Genomic DNA, 23,829 nt, shown 5'->3' with positions numbered 1-23,829 from the left:
AGAAAAAAATACCTGAAAATAATAAAACTGTAAAGCAGATCAAAAACACTTCTGAGCAACTCGCTTGCAAAAAACAAACTTGGGGGGGAGCGCAGGAGCAGCTCCCTAGAAAGAAGGTAGCGTTGAAAACATGACTGACAGTTTTTTGCAAGTAACTTGAAGTTTTGATACAAAACCTATGTTTCAGGACCGGTACACTCATTGTACTACAATGGACAGTTGCAAGCGAACCCTTCCAGTCTCCAAACTTTTAATTTCTTATAAGTTACACATGAAGAGGAAATTTTACAAAGATGCAGTAAAAAAAGGCCTTAGCACATCCTTACACAAGTTTATGCCCATGAGCTGACTATTTTTACCACAGCTGTAAAATGGCCAATTTTGTATTAATGGTCTACATTAATGTTAATACCCGATAGTTAATACCAGACAATCCATTCTCAAACCCCTTTCTAAATTCATAGATTATTTTCTAAAGTCCTGAAGATAAAATCATTTGTTAAGGATTCATCTCAATTTCTAAGAAAATTGGCTGAACTCGATATTGATATTCAGGACAAATGGATGGTCACTTTAGACGTAACATCTCTATACACCCAGATCCCCCAGATTCAAGCACTGGAAATAATAGAGGAGGTGCTACAACGTAGGATTCCCCCCCCCCCCCAGTGGATTCCCACTGAGTTCTTAATGGAACTGGCCCATTGGGTTATTCGACATAATTATTTCCAATATCAGGAACGATATTTTCGGCAGGTTCAGGGGGTTGCGATGGGGGCTATGCTTGCCCCATCGGTTGCCTCTCTTTACATGGCTAAATTTGAGGAGTGTTTTATATATGGGGCCCCCAGTTATGTCCAGGTCAAATTTTGGAACCGTTTTCCGGATGACATCTTCCTTATATGGCAAGGGACAAGGGAACAACTTGATTTTTTCTTAAGTTCTTTGAACTCAATGGACCCTAATATAAAGTTTACAATGAATTGTCATCAGACATCTATTGAATTTTTGGATATTGCCATCTTGGTTACCAACGGGGAGATCAATGCATCTCTTTATAGAAAACCAGTTACACGCAATACATTGCTTCATTATGATAGCTTCCACCCCCATAAGTTACGGTTTAATCTTCCTATAGCTCAATTTTTGAGGATCCGCCAGGCAAGCCCAACTCCTTACTGAGAGATTTCGGGAGTGGGGCTACCCTTTGAAAGCAATTAGGCAAGCATATACAAGAGCTCACTATACCCAGTGTGAGCTCCTTTTACAGGAGACTGATATTACCCAGAAGATGGAGCTTGAACTTTTGACCTTTGTCCTCCCCTTTTCCCGAGCGGCGTCCCTGTTAGTGGAAAGTATGAGGAGTCATTGGGAAATAGTTCAGAGCTATCAGGTTCTGATGGAGTTCCCCAGGGTTGCATTTTCCAGGGGTATAACGATAGCTCAACGCTGTAATCTTTTGAAACGGAGTAGGGGGAGGGACACTATTGGTCATCATAAATGCTGTGGTAGATGCCAATGGTGTCCTCTCACTATTGAGGGGAGCCATTGGAAAATTCCGTGGAGGGAGGTGGTTTTAAAATCTACATCTAATACTGATTGTAACTCTACAGATGTTGTGTATGTGATCGTATGTCCCTGTGGGTTACTATATTTTGGACGGACGAATATGGTGGACCGTATTAGATTAACTGAACATAAATCTCGTATTGTCAACAAGGTCGCCCAAGCCCCCTTGGTAGAACACTGGGGACGTCTACACCACAGGATTGAGGACATTAGATGGCGTGCCATTGAACAAGTCACTGGGTGGGATGGTCGGAAAGATTTTAGAAGGTTGAATGAGAGGGAGCAGAGATATATTTTCAGGTTTGATACTGTGGAACCTAATGGTTTGAATGGGGAACTAGAATGGGTGTCCTTGTTTGATTGATTGATCTCTGGTCCAATTGGGCACTGGAGGTGGTACTTTTACAGTCAACTTCCTGTCATTTAAATACCGGGACTGAACGCCGCCGTCATCTTCCTTTCACATAATATAGGGAGTCGGATGACAGACACAGCCCCGGTAAAAGAATAAAGTTTTGTTTGTGTGGGTGAGTTAGAATTAGATGTATTTGAGTGTGGAAGAGGGGACTGTTGTATAAAGGTTTTACAGCTGTCCTTTCTCTATTTTTGTAGGGAGCCCCTTGACAAAGCGCGATATGTGCGAAACATGTTGGGGCATAACTCCCGTTCTAAGGCTGAGATAAGTGCTTTATACTAGTATTTAAATACATAAATATATATTTTTGGATATTATTTATACTATTTAAAATGATTTAACAAACAAAGCTATATAGCACAGTTACTTACCGTAACAGGTGTTATCCAGGGACAGCAGGCATATATTCTCACATGTGGGTGACGTCATCTACGGAGCCCCAGCGCGGACAGCTTTTCAAGCAAACTTGATTGAAGTTTCAAGTTTGCACACTGCACCACGCATGTGCTAGCCTTCTTGCCCACTAGAGGGCGCATCCCCACCTCGTGGTCCTCAGTGCCATATCATAGCAAAGAAGCCATCCCCGGGGAGGTGGGCGGGTTGTGAGAATATATGCCTGCTGTCCCTGGATAACACCTGTTACGGTAAGTAACTGTGCTTTATCCCAGGACAAGCAGGCATGATATTCTCACATGTGGGTGACCTCCAAACCAACCAAAAAAGGGCAGGTGGGAGGATGGCAAATTATGAAAACAGGTTACGTAACACCGACTGACCAAACCGGCCGTCGCTTCTGGACAAAGTGTCCAGACAGTAGTGGGAGGTGAACGTATGAACCGAAGACCAAGTGGCAGCTTTACAAATGTCCTCCATAGGCGTGGATCGGAGGAAAGCCACGGAAGCTGCCATCGCTCGGACTTTATGACCCGTAACTCGACCCGAAAGCGGGAGATCAGCCTGAGCGTAGCAAAAGGAAATACAAGCAGCTAACCAGTTTGACAAGGTGCGCTTTGAAACCGGGTGTCCTAAACGATTAGGATCAAAGGACAAAAACAATTGAGGAACCTTCCGATAAGACTTGGAGCGTTGAAGATAAAAAGCCAACGCCCTCTTACAGTCAAGCGTATGAAGCGCCGCCTCACCAGGATGAGAATGGGGCTTCGGAAAAAACACCGGAAGGACAATAGACTGATTGAGGTGGAAATCAGACACAACTTTAGGTAAAAATTTTGGATGGGTGCGAAGAACCACCTTATCATGATGAAACACCGTGAAAGGAGGATCCGCCACCAAGGACTGCAGTTCACTAATCCGACGAGCAGATGTGAGCGCAATCAAAAAGACCACTTTCCAAGTGAGAAACTTTAGATGCGACTTGTCGATGGGCTCAAAGGGAGGCTTCATCAGCTGAGCCAAGACCACATTAAGATCCCACACCACCGGAGGAGGTTTCAGAGGAGGATGGACATTCACTAAACCCTTCATGAAACGAGTCACCAGAGGATGAAGAGAGAGAGAACGACCCTCAAGGTGCCGATGGGATGCAGCAATGGCACTGAGATGTACCCGAATAGAAGTCGTCTTCAGGCCAGACTCAGATAAATGCAATAGATAATCCAGAACCGAAGACACAGGCACCGAACTCGGTTCCAGACGATTCAAAGAACACCAGGACGTAAACCTGGTCCACTTCTGGGCATAACAAAGCCGAGTCGAGACCTTGCGCGAGGCCTCCAAAATCTCCCTCACGGCCCGAGACACCGGAATCGAAGTCAGGGGGAGAGAAACCAAGCAGTCAGATGTAAAGACTGAAGATTGGGATGTAACAGCGAACCCCGACTCTGAGACAGCAGAGAGGGAAACACCGGCAGAAGCAGAGGTTCCCTGACACTGAGTTGAAGAAGCAGGGAGAACCAGGGCTGCCTGGGCCAACGAGGCGCAATGAGGATCATGGAGGCTCCGGTCGATCTGAGATGAACCAGCGTTCTCAAAATCAGAGGAAACGGCGGGAACGCATAAAGGAACTTCCCCTCCCAGTCGAGAAGGAAGGCATCCGCCTCGAGACGGTCCCGGGAGTACATCCGAGAACAATAGAGGGGCAGTTTGTGAGTCTCCGGGGAGGCAAACAGATCGACCTGAGGAGTTCCCCAGCGGTCGAAGACCTCGCGTAGGACCCGGGAGTTCAGAGACCACTCGTGCGGCTGGAGAAGACGACTGAGTTTGTCTGCCAGCCGGTTCTGCTCTCCCTGAATGTAAACTGCCCGCAGGAATATGTTCTGGGAGATCGCCCATTCCCAAAGGCGGAGAGACTCCTGACACAGAAGCCAAGAGCCCGTACCCCCTTGTTTGTTGACATAGTACATCGCCACTTGGTTGTCGGTCCGCACGAGTACCACCTGGTCGTGCAGCAGGTGGACAAAAGCTCGCGCGGCCAGAAAAATGGCGCGAAGCTCCAGCACATTGATGTGACATCGACGGTCCTCGGCCGACCACAGACCCTGCGTCCTCAGGCCGTCCAGATGAGCTCCCCACGCGTACTCGGAGGAGTCCGTGGTCAGGACCTTGCTGTAAGGCGGAACGAGAAACAGCAAACCCCCGGACAGATTGGAAGAGTCGGTCCACCAACGGAGCGATCGACATAAACAAGGAGTCACTGATATCCGGGAAGACACCGGATCGCGATCTTGCCGCCACTGCGACGCCAGAGTCCACTGCGCAAGCCTCAGGTGCAAGCGAGCGAAAGGCGTGACGTGAACCGTCGACGCCATGTGACCCAGCAAAACCATCATGTGCTGGGCTGACATCTCCGATTGCCCTTGGCAGTGGCGACTCCACCGAAGCAGGGCCTCCCGCCGAAGAGGGGGGAGAAAAGCGCGTAGGCAAACCGTGTCCAGCACGGCTCCAATAAACTGGAGAGACTGCGCCGGGCACAATTGAGACTTGGGAAAGTTCACTTCGAACCCCAGGTCTTGCAGAAGACTGATAGTCTGTTGGGTCGCTAAGATAACCCCCTCCCTGGACGGGGCCTTGATCAGCCAATTGTCCAGGTAGGGAAAGACCTGTAGACCCCGCGAGCGCAGGGCCGCCGCAACCACTACCATACACTTGGTGAATACCCGGGGGGACGACGCCAGACCGAAGGGAAGAACCCGATACTGCAGGTGCAAATCCCCCACTTGAAAACGCAAGAACCTGCGGCAAGCGGGATGCACCGGAACATGGGTGTATGCTTCCTTCAAGTCCAGGGAGCACATCCAATCCCCCTCCTCCAATAGCGGATAGAGAACCAGAAGCGATAACATACGGAACTTCTCCCGGACCAGGAACTTGTTGAGCTTCCGGAGGTCCAAAATGGGGCGCAAGTCCCCGGTCTTTTTTGGGACCAAAAAGTAACGGGAGTAAAACCCCCGGCCCATCTGATCGCGAGGTACCACCTCGACTGCCCGGAGGCTCAACAAGGCCCTGGCTTCCTCCTGGAGAAGGGCCAACTGGTTCCGATTGGGCGGGCAAGCCCCGGGTGGCATGTCCGGAGGCTGACTGGAGAAGTTGAGCGAATAGCCCTCTGAGATGGTCCGGAGCACCCATGCGTCTGACGTAATCACAGACCAGGCCCCGGCAAAGGCCGTTAGCCGACCCCCGATAGGGAGGGGATGGCGTGATATCGCGGTGGGGGCCCGCCCCCAACCGCCCACCCCGTCAAAAGGACGGCGCGGCCTTGGCCACCCCCTGCGCGACGGGCTTAGAGGGGCCACCCCTACTCTGTTGGGGCGGTCGCCGTGGCGGCGGTCTTGAGAAGGCCGGCGTCGACTTCTGAGGATACCTTCTCGGGGGCTGCCGGAAGGGACGCTGGGTAGGGACCTTAGGCTTTGGGCGTACCAGAGAGGCCAGAGAGCGCTCCTGTTCGGAAAGCCGCTTGGTCGCCGCATCCAAAGAGTCGTCGAACAATTCCGCCCCAACGCAAGGCAAGTTTGCCAGGCGCTCCTGCAAATTTGAATCCATCTCGAGGGTACGAAGCCAAGCCAGCCGGCGCATGGCCACCGCACAGGCCGATACCCTCGAGGCAAGTTCAAACGCATCGTAGACTGCGTGGAATAAATAGAGGCGCAACTGGGCCAGATTAGAGCTAAAGGTGGCAAACCTGTCCCTATGCGACTCTGGTATCACCTCACGAAAAGAGGGGAGGTCCTTCACCATCGTACGTAGGAATGACGAGTACGAAAAGGCATAGTTCAGGACCCTCGTTGCCATGAGAGAGTTCGCATAGAGACGACGCCCGAATTTGTCTAAGGTCCGGCCCTCCCTACCCAGCGGGACCGCCGCCGAGACCCTGGAAGGCTGCGTTTTCTTAAGCGCCGATTCCACTAGGAGCGAATTGTGAGAAAGTTGCCCCTTCTCGAACCCCTTGATGGGGAGGGTGCGATACTTCGACTCCATTTTGGAGGGGACTACAGCGACCGTCAAGGGAGCCTCAAGATTCCTAAGGAAGGTCTGATGGAGGACCTTGTTGATCGGAAGGCGAGGGGATTCCCGAGGGGGGGCAGGAAGATCCTGCTCCTCTAAAAACTCCTTGGTGTAAGTGGACCCCTCCGACAAGTCTACACCCAAAGCCCCCGCCATGTCCTGCACGAACCTCGTAAAAGATGAAGGTTTAGCAGGAGGAGAGGGAGACCGAGACTTCCCGGCGGAGCCGAAGGGAGAGGCCTCGTGAGAGTATCTAGGCTCCCTACCTGATCCCGACCCCAACGAGGCACAGTCCTGCGACCTCGACGGGGTCGGAGACCGAGTGCGCCGAAAGGAACCCTTCGGGGATCCCCCCGGGGTCCGAGGCACCGAAGCCCGTCCCTTCGGCCCCGGCGAGGAGGCCCGGGAGCTCTCCCTGGCCGGAGACCGGAATAAGATGGGATTATCGACCCGCAGGTCCCGCACCTGCAAGGTATCGGCCCCGGCCGGCGACGAGCGACCGCGCCGCCGAGGCGAGGCCCGAGACCGCTTGGCCTTCCTCGGACGGCGCCTCGCCCGAGACCTGCCCGAGGGCGATGAACCTCGCGAGGACTCCGAGGACGAAGACGAGATCCGCCGCACCCGGCGCACCTTGTCTTTTGGGCGCACGCTACGCTCCGGCTGACTCCGCGAAGCCGGGTCCGAGGGTACTGCCGAGGTCGAGGCCGTGGGCGCCTCGGGAGCCGAAGCCCCGGTACCCGAGGCCGAGGTCGCCAACTGCGGGGCCACCGGGGCCGAAGCAGTCGAGGCCGAAGCCTGCTGCAGATGCTCAATGGCCCCGGTGAGCTCCGAGGCGATCAACGCCCGGAGCAAGTCTTGGAACACCGGGATTGACATTCCCTGTGGCAAGACCTGCCGCTGCTCCTCAGAGGGCGACCTCGGTCTCGAGTATTCCCTCGGGGCGGCGGACGTGGGCATCTTGGGCTTAGCGGAGGCGGACCCTCCCGCCGAAGAGCCCGAGGATGGCTTTTTGGACGATCCTGGAGCTGAGGAGGGAAGTGGAGACTTACCCGAGGCCTTGGAGGAGGCAAGCTGCTTCGATGGCATCGAGGGCCGAGGCGAAGCCGAGGGTCCCGAAGCTGAGGTCGAGGCCGAGGTCGAGGCCGAGGTCAAGGCCGGGGCCGAAGCCGAGGCCGAACTCGAGGCCTTCCCGGGAGGGGACTCGACAGAGAAAAGTTCCGCCATGCGGGCCTTGCGGCGTTTGAGTGCCCGCTTCTGGAAGGTGGCACACTTCTCGCAGGACGCTGTCGGGTGTTGGGGCCCCAAGCACCTCAAACAGCACCTGTGCGGATCTGTAATCGATAAAAGCCGTTCACAGCGCCCGCACTTTTTAAAGCCCGTTACGGGCCGGGACATGGGCCCAAGAGAGACCGGGAACAGGCTAGGTTCCTCGGCCACAGCTACCAGGAGCCCCCGGAAGCGACGAAAATCAAATTTTTTTTTTTTTTTTTGAGAAGAAAAGAAAGAAAGAAATAACAAGACAAAAAACGCAGCGACCGCGTCGAAATTCCGTACACAGCCGCGGCGACAGAAGGCACTAAGAGCACAAATTTTTCCACAGGGCTTCTGGCTCCGCGGATGAAATTGAACTGAGGACCACGAGGTGGGGATGCGCCCTCTAGTGGGCAAGAAGGCTAGCACATGCGTGGTGCAGTGTGCAAACTTGAAACTTCAATCAAGTTTGCTTGAAAAGCTGTCCGCGCTGGGGCTCCGTAGATGACGTCACCCACATGTGAGAATATCATGCCTGCTTGTCCTGGGATAAATATATATATATATATATATATATATATATATATATGTCGAGACCAATGATGAAAGGCACCACGTGATTCTTCCTGCTTTTGAAAGGTTTACAGCGGTGGAGTGGTGGGGCTGAGGTCTCCTCATAGTGAGATATCTGATACTAGTGGTGACTATCATATTTGGAGCTTGGAGTTCGTGATAAATATTTTTGATATAGCTTCTGAATGAGAGATTGATAAGTATTGCCATTTTTCTGGGCCATTAACATTCGGCCATTAAAAATATGACCATGTGAGAAGTTACCACCATATAAAGAGTATAGCAACCCTCCTCTGCTGGAGAAAATAATACCACCGGCTATTCAATCAAAACGTGGAGAAAAGGCCTCAAAGTAAACAGGAGTGGCACATTGCAGTATATAACTACTGTCATCATTGGTCAAAAAACTCTACATATATCTTCTCACCAAACCACTCTCTTCACCAACTGGAAAATTATAAGAAAGGCTATATTTATGTACACAAAAATATGGGCTGAAAAGCATATGGTGTGCACAACTCCCCATGAAAATGCTTTTGTGAAACAGGGTCTCCCATTGGGATTGAATACATTGTGGGACTTTCTGGACTCAAGCTAAGTTTTAAAAAAACAACTTTTGATTACATGGAGGCATATCCATCGGGCCCAAGACAGTATTCTTCAGCCATGGGTCCACGGTGCGATCAACGCAGCATCTTCGGGCCGGTTGCCCGAGTGCTGCATTGCACAAAGCTGTGGGAAAAGGCTCTTACGCGTGTCCTGCGCCTGAACCGGATGCCTTCTCTCTGATGTCGCAACGTCAGAGGGAAGGCTTCCAGATGAGGCACGAGACGCACGCAAGGAGCCACTGCCCACAGCTTTGTACACTGCAGCACTCAGGGAGCTGGCCCGAAGATGTTGTGTTGATGGCACCATGGTCAGGCGGCTGAAGAACACTGTCGAGCAGGCCAGAAAGCAAAGCACAGCCTGGAAGGAGAGTGACAACGGTAGGAGGGGAATGCTTTTATTTAGTGATTGATTTACATCTGCTGTCTGTTCAAGAAGAAATGCATTTGTTTCTTTTCCTCTGGGGTTCTACTGCTTGCAGAGTCTTGCATCTTAGGGTTTCTTTGTAAATATTTTTTAAAGTCAATCAGTTTTTTATTATTAAAATAAGAAGCATAGAAAGCAAAACACAACATAAGGCAGCAAAACAAGACAATCTGGAAGGAATGACAAAGGTTACATCCTTAATAGCTCACAGGAGTATGGCATATCTAAGTACACAGATACAATAGCAATACAAATACAATACTGTACAAGATAAATCTCCGAATAATCAGTCATACTTCACAATCACAGTAAAACACCAATGAAGACCAAATACTGCGAAAAGTTGACTGGGAACCCCTGCATTCGGCCACTCTGAACTCATACTTATAGGCAGAAAGAACCATAGACCACCAACGAGAAGTAGACACCGGACATTGCTGCTTCCAGTGGAGCAGCACAGTCTTGATGGCCAATCCAAGGAGAATGTCAAATAAGGCCGCTTGAGGTCGAGTAAGGGGAGGCTCCAGGCTGGCAGAGCGCAATATCACCAGTCCATATGTCAAAGATGCAGGAGATGGAAGAATGTGACTCACAATGTCGCCGACCTCCGACCAGAAGCCAGATACAAAGGAGCAGTCGAAAAGCATATGCTGAAAAGTACCAGGAGATGTCAGACATCTCCAACACAAATTGGAGGAAGTAGATGAAGCACGTTGTTGTTTAATTGGAGTCCAAAGTGATTTGTGAAGAACAAAAAACAAAGATTGTCTAATAGAGGCCGAATGCAGGGGTCTATTGCAGTATCGCCATACTTGGGCCCATTGACATTCAGAAATGGCAGTGGAGAGGTCCTGCTCCCACATTCTCTGAATAGGAAGAGACCCAACCGGACCCGAATATCATATATTACAGACATGACATGAGGCTTAACACTCCAAGAGGTCAACATTGGGATAATGGGAGAAGAAAGAGTTCGATGGAGGCATTGCAAGTCAGCGCCAAAGGCAGCAGAGATGCTATGACAAAGTTGTAAGTATCGATAAGCCTGACTGGGAGGCAGCTCATATACGGATTGCAGCTGAGTGAATGTCATCAATGTACCTGCCTGCATTAGGTCATGTATATATCAGATACCACAGGCAATCCATGCAGACCAATAGACCATTCGGGAACCAACAGTGATCTGGGGATTACCCCAGAGAGGGGAATGGAGAGATAGATATAGTGGGAAATGTAGAGACCGCCCAAGACCCAAAATCGCCCTCTGAGATACAGAAAGCACCGCCCAGCCCCGTAGACAGGGAGCTCCAGATGAAAAGCAGACCCGATCTAGAGAATAAGGAGTCACCAAGCCTCTCTCAAGCTCCCCCCAATAGGGCAGAGCAGCACTTCCCAGAGGCAAAAACCATTTACTGACACCTCGAAGGAGTGCCGCTGTGGCATATACAGAAAACTGTGGAAAATTCACCCCTCCTTGGTTCCAGGGCTTCTTAAGGGTGGATAGCGCTATGCGAGACGGTTTCCCGTTCCAAAGAAATTTGACAAGAATCCTATTTAATTGTTTGAAGAAAGTAGGGGGAAAAGGAAGAGGGAGCATTTGCAATACATATAATATTTGAGTGGTCAGCATCATACGGATGGACTCCAATCTGCCCCACCAAGTCATATGCAAGGGGGACCACTGAGAGCATAATGTTTGGATCTTGGTCAATAGTATCTTAACATTCAAATCCATTGTATCTTGCCAAGTGTTGCAGAAACGGATGCCCAGGTATTTAAGATCATGAGGACACCACGTAAGACCATAAGGGGACAGCATCGCTGGAGTACAGTATGAGTTCAAAAGCAGTACCTCAATCTTATCCCAATTGATGGTATATCCGGATATATTGCCAAAACTCGAGAGAAGAGTGAATACAGCCGGAAGAGTATCCTCCGGATTGGAGATATAGAGGAGCACATCATCTGCGAAAGCGGAAAGATGTACCTCCCGTGGACCCACCATTATACCTTGAATGTCATCAGAGGAATCCAAGCGTCTCAACAAGGGTTCTAGGGCCAGATTGAACAGGAGGGGCGATAGGGGACACCCATGGCGAGTTCCTCGGGACAGGGAATAATAAGGAGATATGTGACCGTCCACATTCAATCTGGCCCTAGGGTAGGAATACAAAAGGCACACCATATCAATAAAGGCATCACCCAGCCGAAACCAATGTAAGGTATAGAATAAATATCTCCATTCCACATAATCGAAAGCCTTTTCGGCATCCAAAGACATCACACATTGGGGAATGAAGACAGTACGGGTGGCCTGCAACACATGACAAACACTCTAGAGTTATCAGCAGTGAGCCGCCCCTTAACAAAACCGCATTGAGTTGGATGGATGAGCAAAGGTAAAGCTTTGGCAAGTCTGTCTGCAAGAATCTTCGCATAGATTTTACAATCATAATTGAGTAAAGAGATTGGTCTATAATTTTTAGGTAGCAAGGGATCACGACCGGGTTTGGGAAAGACCACAATATCCGCTTCAGCAAAAGTACCCCCACTAGAACCCTTAGCCATGAAATCAGCATAAAGCCGAAGAAGTAAAGGAATCAAAGTTGTTTGGAAAGTTTTATAGAAACCCAAGGGAAGACCATCCCCTCCCGGAGCCTTACCTGATCGCAGACCAGCAATGGCCACACTAACGTCCATGGCTGACAGGGGTTGATTAAGGTCCGCTTGAAGTTTGGGCGGAAGTGAGGGAGTAAGCAAATCACGGAAAAACTCGTCAAAGTCATTCTCGGAGGGGGTGACCCCCGAGGTGTACAGTTTCTCATAGAAGGAGCGAAATTGGGCAGTGATGGCAACAGGATCAGTGATGAGAGAGCCCGTTGGCTTAAGGGCGTTAATATGACGAGCCCTCTTTTTCTGTTTGAGATAGTTAGCTAATAAGGTACCTGCTTTATTTCGATGTTCGTAATACAAAGCCCCCTCGTGCAGCAACAATACGCCAGCTTGCTCAGATAGAATGGTATTGTATTGGAATTTGAGCTTACGAAGCTGCAGCAGATCTGAGGCAGCAGCTGAGATAGAATGGTATTGTATTGGAATTTGAGCCTACGAAGCTGCAGCAGATCTGAGGCAGCAGCTGAAATATGATAACGTACTTCCAAAGATTTTATCTTAACATCTAGATCGAGGAGTGTTTGTTTACGGATTTTGTTAAGATGAGCCGAATACACTATGATTCGACCCCTGAGGTATGCCTTGTAGGCATCCCAGATTGTCTGATAGGAAACAAGCAGCGTATCATTGTACAGAAGGTAGTCATTAGTCCATTCCTCAACTTGGGATACGAACGCTGGGTCCGCCAGAAGAGCAGCATTCAAACGCCAAGTAGATGTAAGAGACGAGGAGGTAGAAAGAACATAGGATACTGATATAGCAGAATGGTCCGATAAAGGACAGGAGAGTATAGAAGAGGACTGAACACAATGTAGGAGAGATTTAGATAGAAGGAAATAATCCAATCGCATAGCAGACGCGTGTGGCGCAGACCAAAAGGTATATTCTAGATCTTTAGGTTGAAAAAGACGCCAAACATCAGCCAGGTCATAGGACTGAAGAATATTCAACAAAAGTGGGTGTGTTGACGGCGGGCGGTAAGATGAGTGAGATTTACGGTCCATATGCGCGTCAAGGACTAGATTCCAATCGCCACCCACTATGAAATAGTCAGTGGAGAGGGAAGCTAGTTCTTTAGCCAACTCATGAAAGAACTTTGGGTCGGTATTATTAGGTCCATATAGAGAAAGGAATGTGTATCTACGAGAGGCCATATCAAGAGTGACTGAAACCCAGCGGCCCTGAGAATCATGGGAAGAGCAAACTATGGTATATTTAAGGTGTTTAGACAATAGAATAGCCACCCCCCCTTGGTGGAAACAGCTGGAGAAAAGAAACAATGGGAGACCCAATCCCTTTTTAATTTGGTAGATTCAATTGTATTCAGCTTAGGTTTCTTGTAAAAAGACCACCTGTGTGGAATGATGTTTACAGAACAAAACATTTTTTTCCTCTTAATAGGATGATTTAAGCCTCTAATATTTAAAGAGAGCACATTACATAACGCCATCAGTAGAAAGCATTGCCAAAAGCAGTATCTGTACAGCACCATCACATGAATCCCTTTGCCATAAAAATCCAATACAGAGAATCAGCTGCCTTAAACTAATCCTAGAAAGAAAAACCCCATACATACACACATTCATACGGCCCACCACCCCCCCATCAATCACCCCAACTCCCACCCGCCCACAAGACAGAAGCCTTGTAACCATCCCGCCCAAAAGGCGACCCAAAGACCTATGGAGGGGAAGAGACATAACAACATGGAAGCTCAAGAGTCACCCCCCTCCCCCAACGACCCCACAGAGAACAGATTGGATCATACATTAAATATAACTGGCAGAAACAATTCACCCATAGCCACTGTAGTGGAACAACATCAACAGTATATGTTAGTATTAACCCACACACTTATCAACACATTATAATGTGATAGGAGAGAAATTGAGCAAAAAGGAAAGAATATTCAAGTATCCATGCGCAAAAGGTCCTCCTGTTCCTTCAGGAACCGATCAACTTCATCAGGATCAGTGTACATTTTAGTTCTGTTTTGATAAGTTATCTTGAAGCGTGCAGGAGCTAAGAGACCAAAACGGGTCTCAATAGCACGCAGGCGAGGACGCAGGGCTAAAAACTTGCGCCGCTTCTCAGCCGTGTCCTTCGTGTAATCTGCAGAGATGTAAATCGTCTGCCCCTGCCATTCAACTTTTTTCAGAGAGCGCATTTTATCCAGAATCATGGCGACATGTGGGAAGCGTAGTAATTTCATCACCACCGGACGTGCACGTTGGGAACCTGACGGAGCCTTAGTCGCCACTCTGTGGGCTCATTCCACCTCCATTGCCCGATCAAATTTAAGGGAAAGCACTTTGGGGAGCCAGTCTTCTAAAAATCTGCAGGCATCCGACCCTTCTGCCCCCTCATGTAAGCCATTGATATGCAGGTTCTGTCTCCGTCCGCAATTACCAAGGTCCTCCAGCATACTCTCCAGCGCGTGCAGGGCTCACCTATCCATTTTTTGGTTAGTGGCGAGCTCATCTATGGTCTGGGTTTTGCGCTCCAGAGTAATCAATCTGGCATCCATCAGATTGATGTTCTCATGTTTTATGTCCTTAATGTTGTCTTTGCTTTCCGACATCATATTGGAGATTAGTTGAAGTTGTTCAGAGATCGTGAGGTCCGGATCGGCACATGGTCGGGCCGCGTCTCCCTTCGTAGGCGTCGGCGGGTCCTGTTTTGGCCTCTTAGCGCCCGAAGTGCCGGCGAAAGCAGCCTCTATTTTTCCCTGTTTAGGTTGAGGCATCGTCGCATAGAGGAAAAGCGAAGTGTTGGCAGGCAAGAGTGGGTGAAATGCACAGGACGATGAGATCGTTGGCGGGAGCTCGGGACCTAAGCCTCCATCTTGTTCGGGCTCTGTAGTGCCCTCCGTTCTTCTTTGTAAATATTAGTACTTTTAGTTTTTGGTCCTGCATTTGCATGGGGTTATCTGTTTTCTGGTAGGAATGAATGTTGAAAAGCATACAGTGTGCTTTGTGTATTTTAATTTTGTGGTTAACCGTTATGTGTTGTTAATACGATTATATTGTGTGTATATATATGAAAAATTAATGGAAAAAAATGCTGTTATAATTAGTACTATTATGGGGGCAGGGTCTGGGGTGGAGATTGCGTGGAGATGGGCACAACTTAGCCCAGTGTTCTTCAACTGCTGGTCCACAGAACGATACCAGTCCACAAAACAATTATTTTATTTCCGCCGGTCTATAGGTGTCAAAAGGTTGAAGAACAGTGGTCTAGAATGTCTCACCTATTGCACTGGAACAACTTTTCAATGTACTTCCCTCTTACTGGCTCTTTGAAAGAGTAGATTGTTTCTTAGATGGCTTTTAGTCACTTGGAGATTCTTATTTCTATCCTTCCAAGCTTGTACTGCTATACATATGTATAACAGCATAAGATTTAACTTAATCAAGACAATTTTCAGTTGTGCTAAACTACCGTACATCTTAAAAAACACAAATTGCTAGAAATCAGCAAGCAAGAAGTGATGCAACTGAAATCAAGGAGCACTCTTACTAACAGTTGACACTAATACTGTTAAAGGTCCATCAGTTATGTCAAATTTGCAGCAGTCTAGCTAAGGTACAAACTTATACTTCTACTTCTGAAATGTTCTGAATGACATCCTGGAAGAGGTTTGGAAACTGACACTAAACAGAAACAATACCAGGGATCTGGCAGTATCTCTCTCAGATCCCATGAGGTTTAGTTTGATCTTACCTGCCATTACAGAGAAGCCAACGAGCAAGGGAATAATGTGGTATGATCTTCTGCATGACACTGGCCATCACCATGGTGACCACCAACTGTACACCAATCAGACCCTAGAGAAGAAAATGGTTCAAATAATTCAGTCAATACATACAACAGTAACCCCTCCAAATCCGCAGTTTCAGTACCCGTGGATTAGGTTATTCGCAATTTATTTTTTAAACAAAACTCTGCATTGGACCTTCCCCAGTCTTGAGACTACAACGGGAACTCAAGGCAGCCATTTTGATGACAGCTCTGCACGGGGCAGGAGCATAGGGCGATCGATCCTGCCCCGCGTTGCCGCTAGACCACCAGGTAAGGTCTGGGGAAGGTCTGGGACACGAGGGAGGTGGGGGTGGATTAGAGTCGTTCCTAAAAATTATCAGCGGGCCGGCTCTGCCCCTAACCCCTGCGAATATTGAGGGTCTGCTATATAATTACATACAAAACATTTCTACAAGTACAGATAAAAATATTTAAAATGTGAGAGAAATAAAACTCAAACATGAATCTTAAAAGGACTCCCATGACACAAAATCTTCTATATCAATGATTTTATTTTAAAATAACCTTTTTTCTGTAACACAAAATTATCCCACAGTTATCCTTCTACTTTTCTAGCAGCTGTTATATTAGTTAATTGTCTTAAACATGAACCAGGAAATCATTTCTGGCAACACAGACTACTGCTGCCCGATTCAGGAAAAAATATTTCGATTTGATTTGATTTTCCTGCCCAATTGGGTGTTTTTAAAAAAAAACATCTTAGTGGGTTTATTTTATAGCCTCTTCACCCCCTTTGCCCTCTCCTACCCACACTGGCGCTGTGGTGTAAACAAAAAATACTTTTCCTTTCTCTGTTAAATGCTAGCTCACATTTGCAGTCTAACACCAGCTCTGGCAGGATACACATTTCAAATCTGACTTGCACTTCCCCCTCTCCATTCGAGGTTTTGGCAATCGCGATTTCACATATTCGCGATTTTTGGGGGAGGGGGAAAAAAGAAAAAAAAAAAACCATCGTTAAGTCTTCCCCCCGGCAGATCACCATTAGGAAATAGCTGTAGGGAGTTCCCGTCGTAGTCTCGAGAGACTACGGGAACTCACAGCAGCCATTTCCTAATGGCGATCTGCACGGGGCAGGAGCATAGGAAGATCGCTCCTGCCCCGAAAGCCCGCTAGACCACCAGGTAAGGCTGGGAAGGCGGGAGGGAGGCGGGGGTGGGTCAGAGCCGGATATTCGAGGTTTTTCACCATTCGCGGTCCGGCTCTGCCCCTATATCCCGCGAATCTGGAGGGAGAAGTGTATTGTAATCTCAAAACAGAAAGTAAAATTATTTTTTCTACCTTTTGTTGTCTGGTCATTATTTAAATCAGGTTGGTCCCACGCTCTGGTTGTCTTCTGATAACGTGCATACCAGGGTCTCCTTCTTTCTCTATGCTAACCATCCATCTTCCCTCTCTGTCCTCCCCTTCTGTTTTCCTTCCCTCCCCCGGAGGTTTGGCACCTTTCCTTTTTTGTTTCCATCCCTGCAGCTGCAGCAATGGACCCCACCATCCCCAGATTCACCATCTCCTTTTCTTAACTACCCTTTCATCCTGCATCTCTCCCTCCTTCCCACCACCCCAGGGTTCACCATCTCCCATTCTCTTCCCAACTACCCTTCTATCCAGTATCTATAGCCCCCTCAACTCCATCCCTTGTGTCCAACTTCTCTCCTTCTGTTCCTTCCCTCCCTAAATACCATTGTCCACCATCTCTCTCCCTCTCCTGTTTTTAGATCCATTATTTCTTCCATCCCTTCCTCATCTCCCCTCTCCAAGATCTCCCCCAAGTTCATCTCTCCATGAACTATCCCAAATCCATCTCCCCTCTCCATAATCTCCCCCAAGTCCATCCCCCCTCCACCATCCATCTTCCCCCCTTCACCCTAGTGAAGAAACAGCATGAGACCTATCAAGTTATCCAGTTACAGGGTGAATCCTTCAGACCAATCTGAGATTTATGGCAGCCTCATGCAGTTTTGTTTTTTTACTTTAATTATCAAAATCGCGAAGGGTGGTGAGGATAGTTCAACTGAAGACTCCCAACCCCAAGGACCCCAAGCCCTTTGCTTAGGCCTGACTGAAGCTGGAGCAAGGAGCAGCTCCTGCATGTTGTAGCCAACAGGAAGAGAGAATCGAGAGCAAAGCACACTGAAAAGCAGCACTGGCAGCCTAAATGGCCTCCGTTTTACTGGCACCGAATCAGCGCTGCGTCTGGTTGAAAGCCATGAGGTTGGCCTGGGCTGTGAGAAAACTGGCGGCTGCAGGTCAGAACCAGGGGGAGGGAGAGTCATGTTTGCTTTCTGCATCTGGGATCACGCGCGCAGGGGGAACAGTCAGCACTTTCTCTTGCTAGCATGCTTTAAGGGTGGGACATAAGAATTGCCACTGCTGGGTCAGATCAGTGGTCCATTGTGCCCAGCAGTCCGCTCACGCGGCGGCTCCCAGGTCAAAGACCAGTACTCTAAATGAGTCCAGCCTCACCTGCATACGTTCTGGTTTAGCAGGAACTTGTCCAACTTTGTCTTTATCTGCTGTGATTTACATCTTCAAACAAAAGTAGAAAAGGCCTTTTTTTCTCACTATGTACATAAGCATTCGAATTTGCCCAAAAACAAAAACCCCCTCCCCTCCCCCAAAACAGAATTATATTTGCCTTGTATTTCAAACCTTTCTAAGTAAAGGACAAGCAGAAAATACCTGATTTGTCTGCTTTCCTCTCTGGCCACCCTAAAACGTCTAAACCAGTGATCTTAAAGGCCTGCGTGTGAGGAGAAATGTAGGGGTGAAAAGAGAGCAGGATCTTGGATTTCGGACTGAGGAATTTGGGACAGAAGTGGGGGGATGGGGGAGGGGGAAGCTGCACACTGGCTGGGAGAGGGAGACTGATGAGGGGAGAGGAGCCAGCAACAGGGGGAAAGGGAGTAAAAGCCTACTGAGCAGAAGATGTCATCGATACGTGCTGGTCAGCAGTGCCAGGTGAAGCATCTGCTGGCTCCCCTTCGGCCATTCACATATATCCTGGCGGAACTGGTGCATGGACTGCAGGTCGATGACGTAGGGCACCAGCTGCAGGTCCACCTGGCCCAGCACCACGCTGCCCCGGGCATCCTCCTTCAGCACGTTTTCGATGTGGTGGCACATGGTGGCCGAGTAAGGTCGCCAGCGACCGTGCTCGTTGAGCCACTCCCACACCACTATGCGGGCCATGTTCTGCGAGGGGAAGCCCAGGCCACCGGCCGACATCAGAGCCGGTCGATACATGTCGGCTCAGCACTTGCCACGGGCGAGATCCTCACACATTGGGGGGGGGGATCTTCAGCTGCCCCCTCCCCGGGTCCCTCCTCTTTCACTTTCGCTGGGAGCAGCTGCTACAGGTGGAGGGCGATCGCTGGCACAGTTCTCGGGATTTTGCCATGAGAGGGGGCAGACACGTTCTCCCCCCTCCCCCTCAATCCGCTCTTACCACAAAGAGGGGATGATCAGAAATCAAACGGAAAATGGCCTGAAACGAAACGCACGCTTCTCTGGACCTTTCATTATTACTATTTTTTAAACTTGCTATTACTTTTTAGCCTCCTTTTGCCGAAGTCCATGCTTCTGATGTAACTTATGGTTTCGCAAAACCGGAAGTTACATTAGATGGACGAACTCCGGCGGAAGAGGAAAAGCCCCTCTAGCAAGGGGGCCGACTTGAATCGGTGAGTTCGGTTTTTTTTTCAATAAAAATGAATCGATTCAAATCGATTCACCCAAAGTGAATCGATTCGAATCGTGAATTGGGCAGCACTAACACAGACTAGCTAAATTCAATGTGTTCAATATGTTGACTAGTACTGCTTCTGCCAAAACGAAAGTAAACAAAAGAGAGAAAAACCACTACCTTAAAAGACATTGGGCTCCTTTTACTAAGGTGAGCTAGCGTTTTTAGCGCACGCACAAGATTAACGCGCGCTAGCCGAAAAATTACTGCCTGCTTAAAAGGAGGTAGTAGCAGCTAGCGCGTGGCATTTTTGCGCGTGCTAAAACCGCTAGCGCACCTTTGTAAAAGGAGCCCATTGTGTTTTCTTTTTATGTAAACTGCTTAGGACTGTTGGAAGCTGGAGCACTATATCAAATTTTAATAAACATAAAACATACTGGGGTTCAACCTCACACCGACACATATGGCCTGTGCCGACTGCTGATACTGTTGTCTTCATGCTTTGGAAAAACTGTAAGGAGTGGGGAAGTGAATGTAGGAAGAGAGATAAACTAGCAGGCCTCTACTCCCCTTATTTTCATGATCTATTCTAAGTCACATTAAAACAAGATGAAATGGAATAAAAGTTTGGAAAGCACTGAAAAAGAATGTAGTGGAGAAAAATGCAGCAGGAAACTTGTGAGAACGAGGTTACAGAATTCTCAACAGAAGAGGAAAGAATGGATAAAGATCTTACCATAGTTACCTGAAAAAAAATCAGAAGGATTCTGATAAGCTGTTTAGATATGTACGAAACACAGAGAAATGAAGATAGAGAGGCCAGGGAGGATGACTTATCTACAAAGACATAAAAATGTGAAAGGTAGGAAATGGTTTGAAAGATGAAAGAGGAAGTTCAATTTTGGCCATGTGAAGTTTAAAGGTGGTGATGGGACATCTGAGATGCTATGCCAAATTAAATAAACTGTGATCTGGGACTAGACTCCTGGTGAAAGTTATGTTGCACAGAGAAATATTTACGGCACAGAAGCTAGGGGTAGAGAGTAGAGCATCAATGAAACAAGAATAGAGAATAAGGTTGAGAACAGAGTCTAAGGACGTACTAACTAATAATTGGATAACAACTGATCGGAGGACCCTGACTAATCTGCAAGTGACCAAGATAAGTTTGTCACTATTATTTTAACCATTTACAAAGGTGGATGGAGTAAGCCAATAATAAACAGTTACATTAAAAAGACTGGTTAATAAAAGGGTTTAAATATTTTTATAGCACTAGTCTTTTTTGCCGATGAAGTGAATATCCTCTCTAGTCCGAGGAGAGTTTCTTCCCGATGAGGCTCTGGAGCTTTTTCTTCAGTTATTCCACTATCTCCCAAATTATTATTTATTTATTTTTGCTTTCTTATGGTGTATAGATAGATTGTGAAAGCAGCAGGATTTTGTAGGGTTGATTTTTGTTTTGTTTTTTAGGAACCCCACTATTCTCCATTGAAAATGCTGACCATTTAAACCTACTCTTTGTTTTCTTTCAACCACTAGCATTCCTCTGAACAAAATCCATCCTGTTTATATTCTTTTTTGTTTTGTTTATTTATAACTTTCAAATAAAATTCACACGAATACATCTTGCTGCAGGAAACACAGAGAAGAAAAATTATTCAAAAAAAGAAAATTTCTTATAATATAACCACATCTAAATCCCTTTTCTTAGACCACAAGAAAAGTAGCGTGAATCAATGACTAAGGGCTCCTTTTACAAAGGTGCGCTAGCGTTTTTAGCGCATGCACCAGATTGGCGCACGCTACCCGAAAAACTACTGCCTGCTCAAGAGGAGGCGGTAGCTATTCCACGCGTCAAGGCCCTAACGCACCTTTGTAAAAGGAGCCCTAAATTATTCAATAAAGTCCCCTTTTCCAATCATTCCTTGATGATTTTCTTAATATCTAGGAACTGCTTCAGATGTTCTGGAGAATAAAACGTATATTTGACACCCAAGTACCTAACCAGGCATTTACAGGGGTACGAAAGAAGAAATGTAGCACCTAACTTAATTGTCTCTTGATGTAAGGAAAGAAATTCCTTTCTTCGTTCCTGAGTAGTTTCAGAAACATCGGGGTATAAGCATATTTTCTGACCCCAAAATAATTTCTGAGAATTCTTAACGTATAGTTTCAAAATCATATTAGCGTCCTGTTCAAAAAAAAAGGCACCAAGAGAGTAGCTCTTTCCGTGTCAGCCGTTAAAGTTTGTTCACGAAGTAAAGACACATTTTCAAAATCAATCTGAGTCTCTTGACCATTCTTTTTCCTGAATCCTTTTGTAGAGCCTTTCTATTTGACAAATAGTAAATTTTATTAATTGGAGGAATATTATTTAGGGAAATCTGTACACAATATTCTAAATGAGGTCTCATCAGAGTCTTATACAACAACATCATTACCTACCTTTTCCTACTGGCCATTCCTCTCCCTCACCAAGTATCTTTCCAGTTTTCGCCATCACTTTTTCTACCTGCTTGGTACCTAAGATCATCACATATGATCATACCCAAGTTTCATTCTGATTTTATGCACAAAAGTTCTTCATCCCCTGCCTAGACTGTAGTGTGAGGGCAGTATGATATCACTGTTAAGCCAGTAAATATCTATAAAATAGAAAAAAAAACAAAAAACACCCTGTTACTGTAACAGGTGTTATCCAGGGACAGCAGGTAGATATTCTCACAGATAGGTGACATCATCCACGGAGCCCCAGTACGGACAGTTCAACAGTGTACTGTCACTTTAACTTCTTTAGAAGTCTTCAGACCGCCCATACTGTGCCTTCTCACCCGTCGGCTCACAGGACCATCAGTTCAGTGAAAAAGCTAAGAAGTCAACTAGGGAAGGTGAGAGGGATGCAAGACTGCTGTCCCTGGATATCATCTGTTACAGTTAAGTAACTGTGCTTTATCCCAGGACAAGCAGGCAACATATTCTCAGAAATGGGACTTTGAAACCAGAGTTGTGTTTGTTGCTGGGTTAAAGATTTTGGGTTTTTTTTTTCTTTATGAACTATTTTACCTGTAGGGCTGAACTCCATATTGAGCAGTGCGCCTGTTGTAGTGTAACCCTAGGGGCGCTATCATCCTAACTTGGAACCCTGGTAACTACAATATGAATGTCATACTTCAAAGCAATTTCAATAACTGGTCTAATATATAAGTTAAAGAGCAATGGAGATGATAATGCTCCTTGAGAAACTCCATATTCAGTACTGTGAGTTTCGACAGTCTGGAATTTATCAAAATACTTTGTAGTGTTTAGACTAAATACCTTTTTAAATTGGATATCAGGAGCTGAAAACCACCTTCCTCTGGTCAATTAAAAAAAGTATCACCTTATATTCTTTCGTTTTGTTTTCATTTTATTATTGACACCTGGAATGCTCTCTCAGAGGAGGTTTTTGCGGAATCGACCGTCCTAGGATTCAAAAGCAAACTAGATGCACATCTCCTTACGAGAGGCATAGAGGGATATGGGTGACTAAAAATTACGCCAGGTGTACACCTGGCAGGGCCTCCGCGTGTGCGGATCGCCGGGCTTGATGGACCGAAGGTCTGATCCAGAGATGGCACTTCTTATGTTCTTAAACTTTTAAAAGTGGATTAAAATGGCAACGACACCATTTTATTCATGATGTAATACAAATGCCAATGGATATTTCCGAGTCACTTGGGGCGCCTTTTACAAAGGTGCACTAGCAGTTTTTTTGTTGGGTTTTTTTTTTTTTGTAAATCATTTTTATTGAAGTCAAACAGATGCCCCGCACGCCAGCCGCTACCGCCTCCTTTTAAGCAGGCGGTAATTATTCAGCTAGCACGCGCTATAGCACATGCTAATCTTGTGCGTGTGCTAAAAACGCTAGCGTACCTTTGTAAAAGGAGCCCTTGGTAGGGTCGAGATAAAGTCAAAACATACTTTAGCTCTGCTCTTCAGATACAAGCTGTTAGTGCTCATGGCCTGCAGTGCAAGTACAGAAAACAGGCAGTTGCCCTTCTCAAACACCTGCCTGTAACATACTGTTTAATGAACTAAAGAAGCAGGAAAGCAGAATAAAAGGCTGATAGGGCTACCATAAAACTAATTATTCATTTCCACCCCCACTGGTTAAAAAACAAACCAACCAGAATTACAGCCTGCAGTGCATTAAAATTAAACCCTAACAGTCCTCAAAGGATTTCCCATTGCAACTTTCATTTGGTTGCATTTCTGGAATAACTAAACATTTGGGGCTCCTTTTACGAAGGTGCGCTAGTGGTTTTAGCGCACGCACAAAATGACTGCGCGCTATAGTGCAAGCAAGCAA

At 47.1% G+C, this 23,829-nt stretch overlaps 1 protein-coding gene across 1 annotated transcript in view; it reads right to left on the bottom strand.

The window, feature by feature from the left end:
• Positions 1 to 23,829, bottom strand: part of TMEM161B (transmembrane protein 161B) — a 189,556-nt gene that overhangs the window by 153,823 nt on the left and 11,904 nt on the right. The window contains exon 2 of the mRNA XM_033921743.1: positions 15,698 to 15,801. Coding sequence (XP_033777634.1) covers positions 15,698 to 15,801 — 104 coding nt within the window. The remainder of the gene's footprint in view (positions 1 to 15,697; positions 15,802 to 23,829) is intronic.

Source organism: Geotrypetes seraphini, chromosome 1 (genome assembly GCF_902459505.1).
Source record: "Geotrypetes seraphini chromosome 1, aGeoSer1.1, whole genome shotgun sequence".
Classification (NCBI taxonomy): Eukaryota; Metazoa; Chordata; class Amphibia; order Gymnophiona; family Dermophiidae; genus Geotrypetes; species Geotrypetes seraphini.
This window is presented reverse-complemented; position numbering and strand designations above follow the sequence as displayed.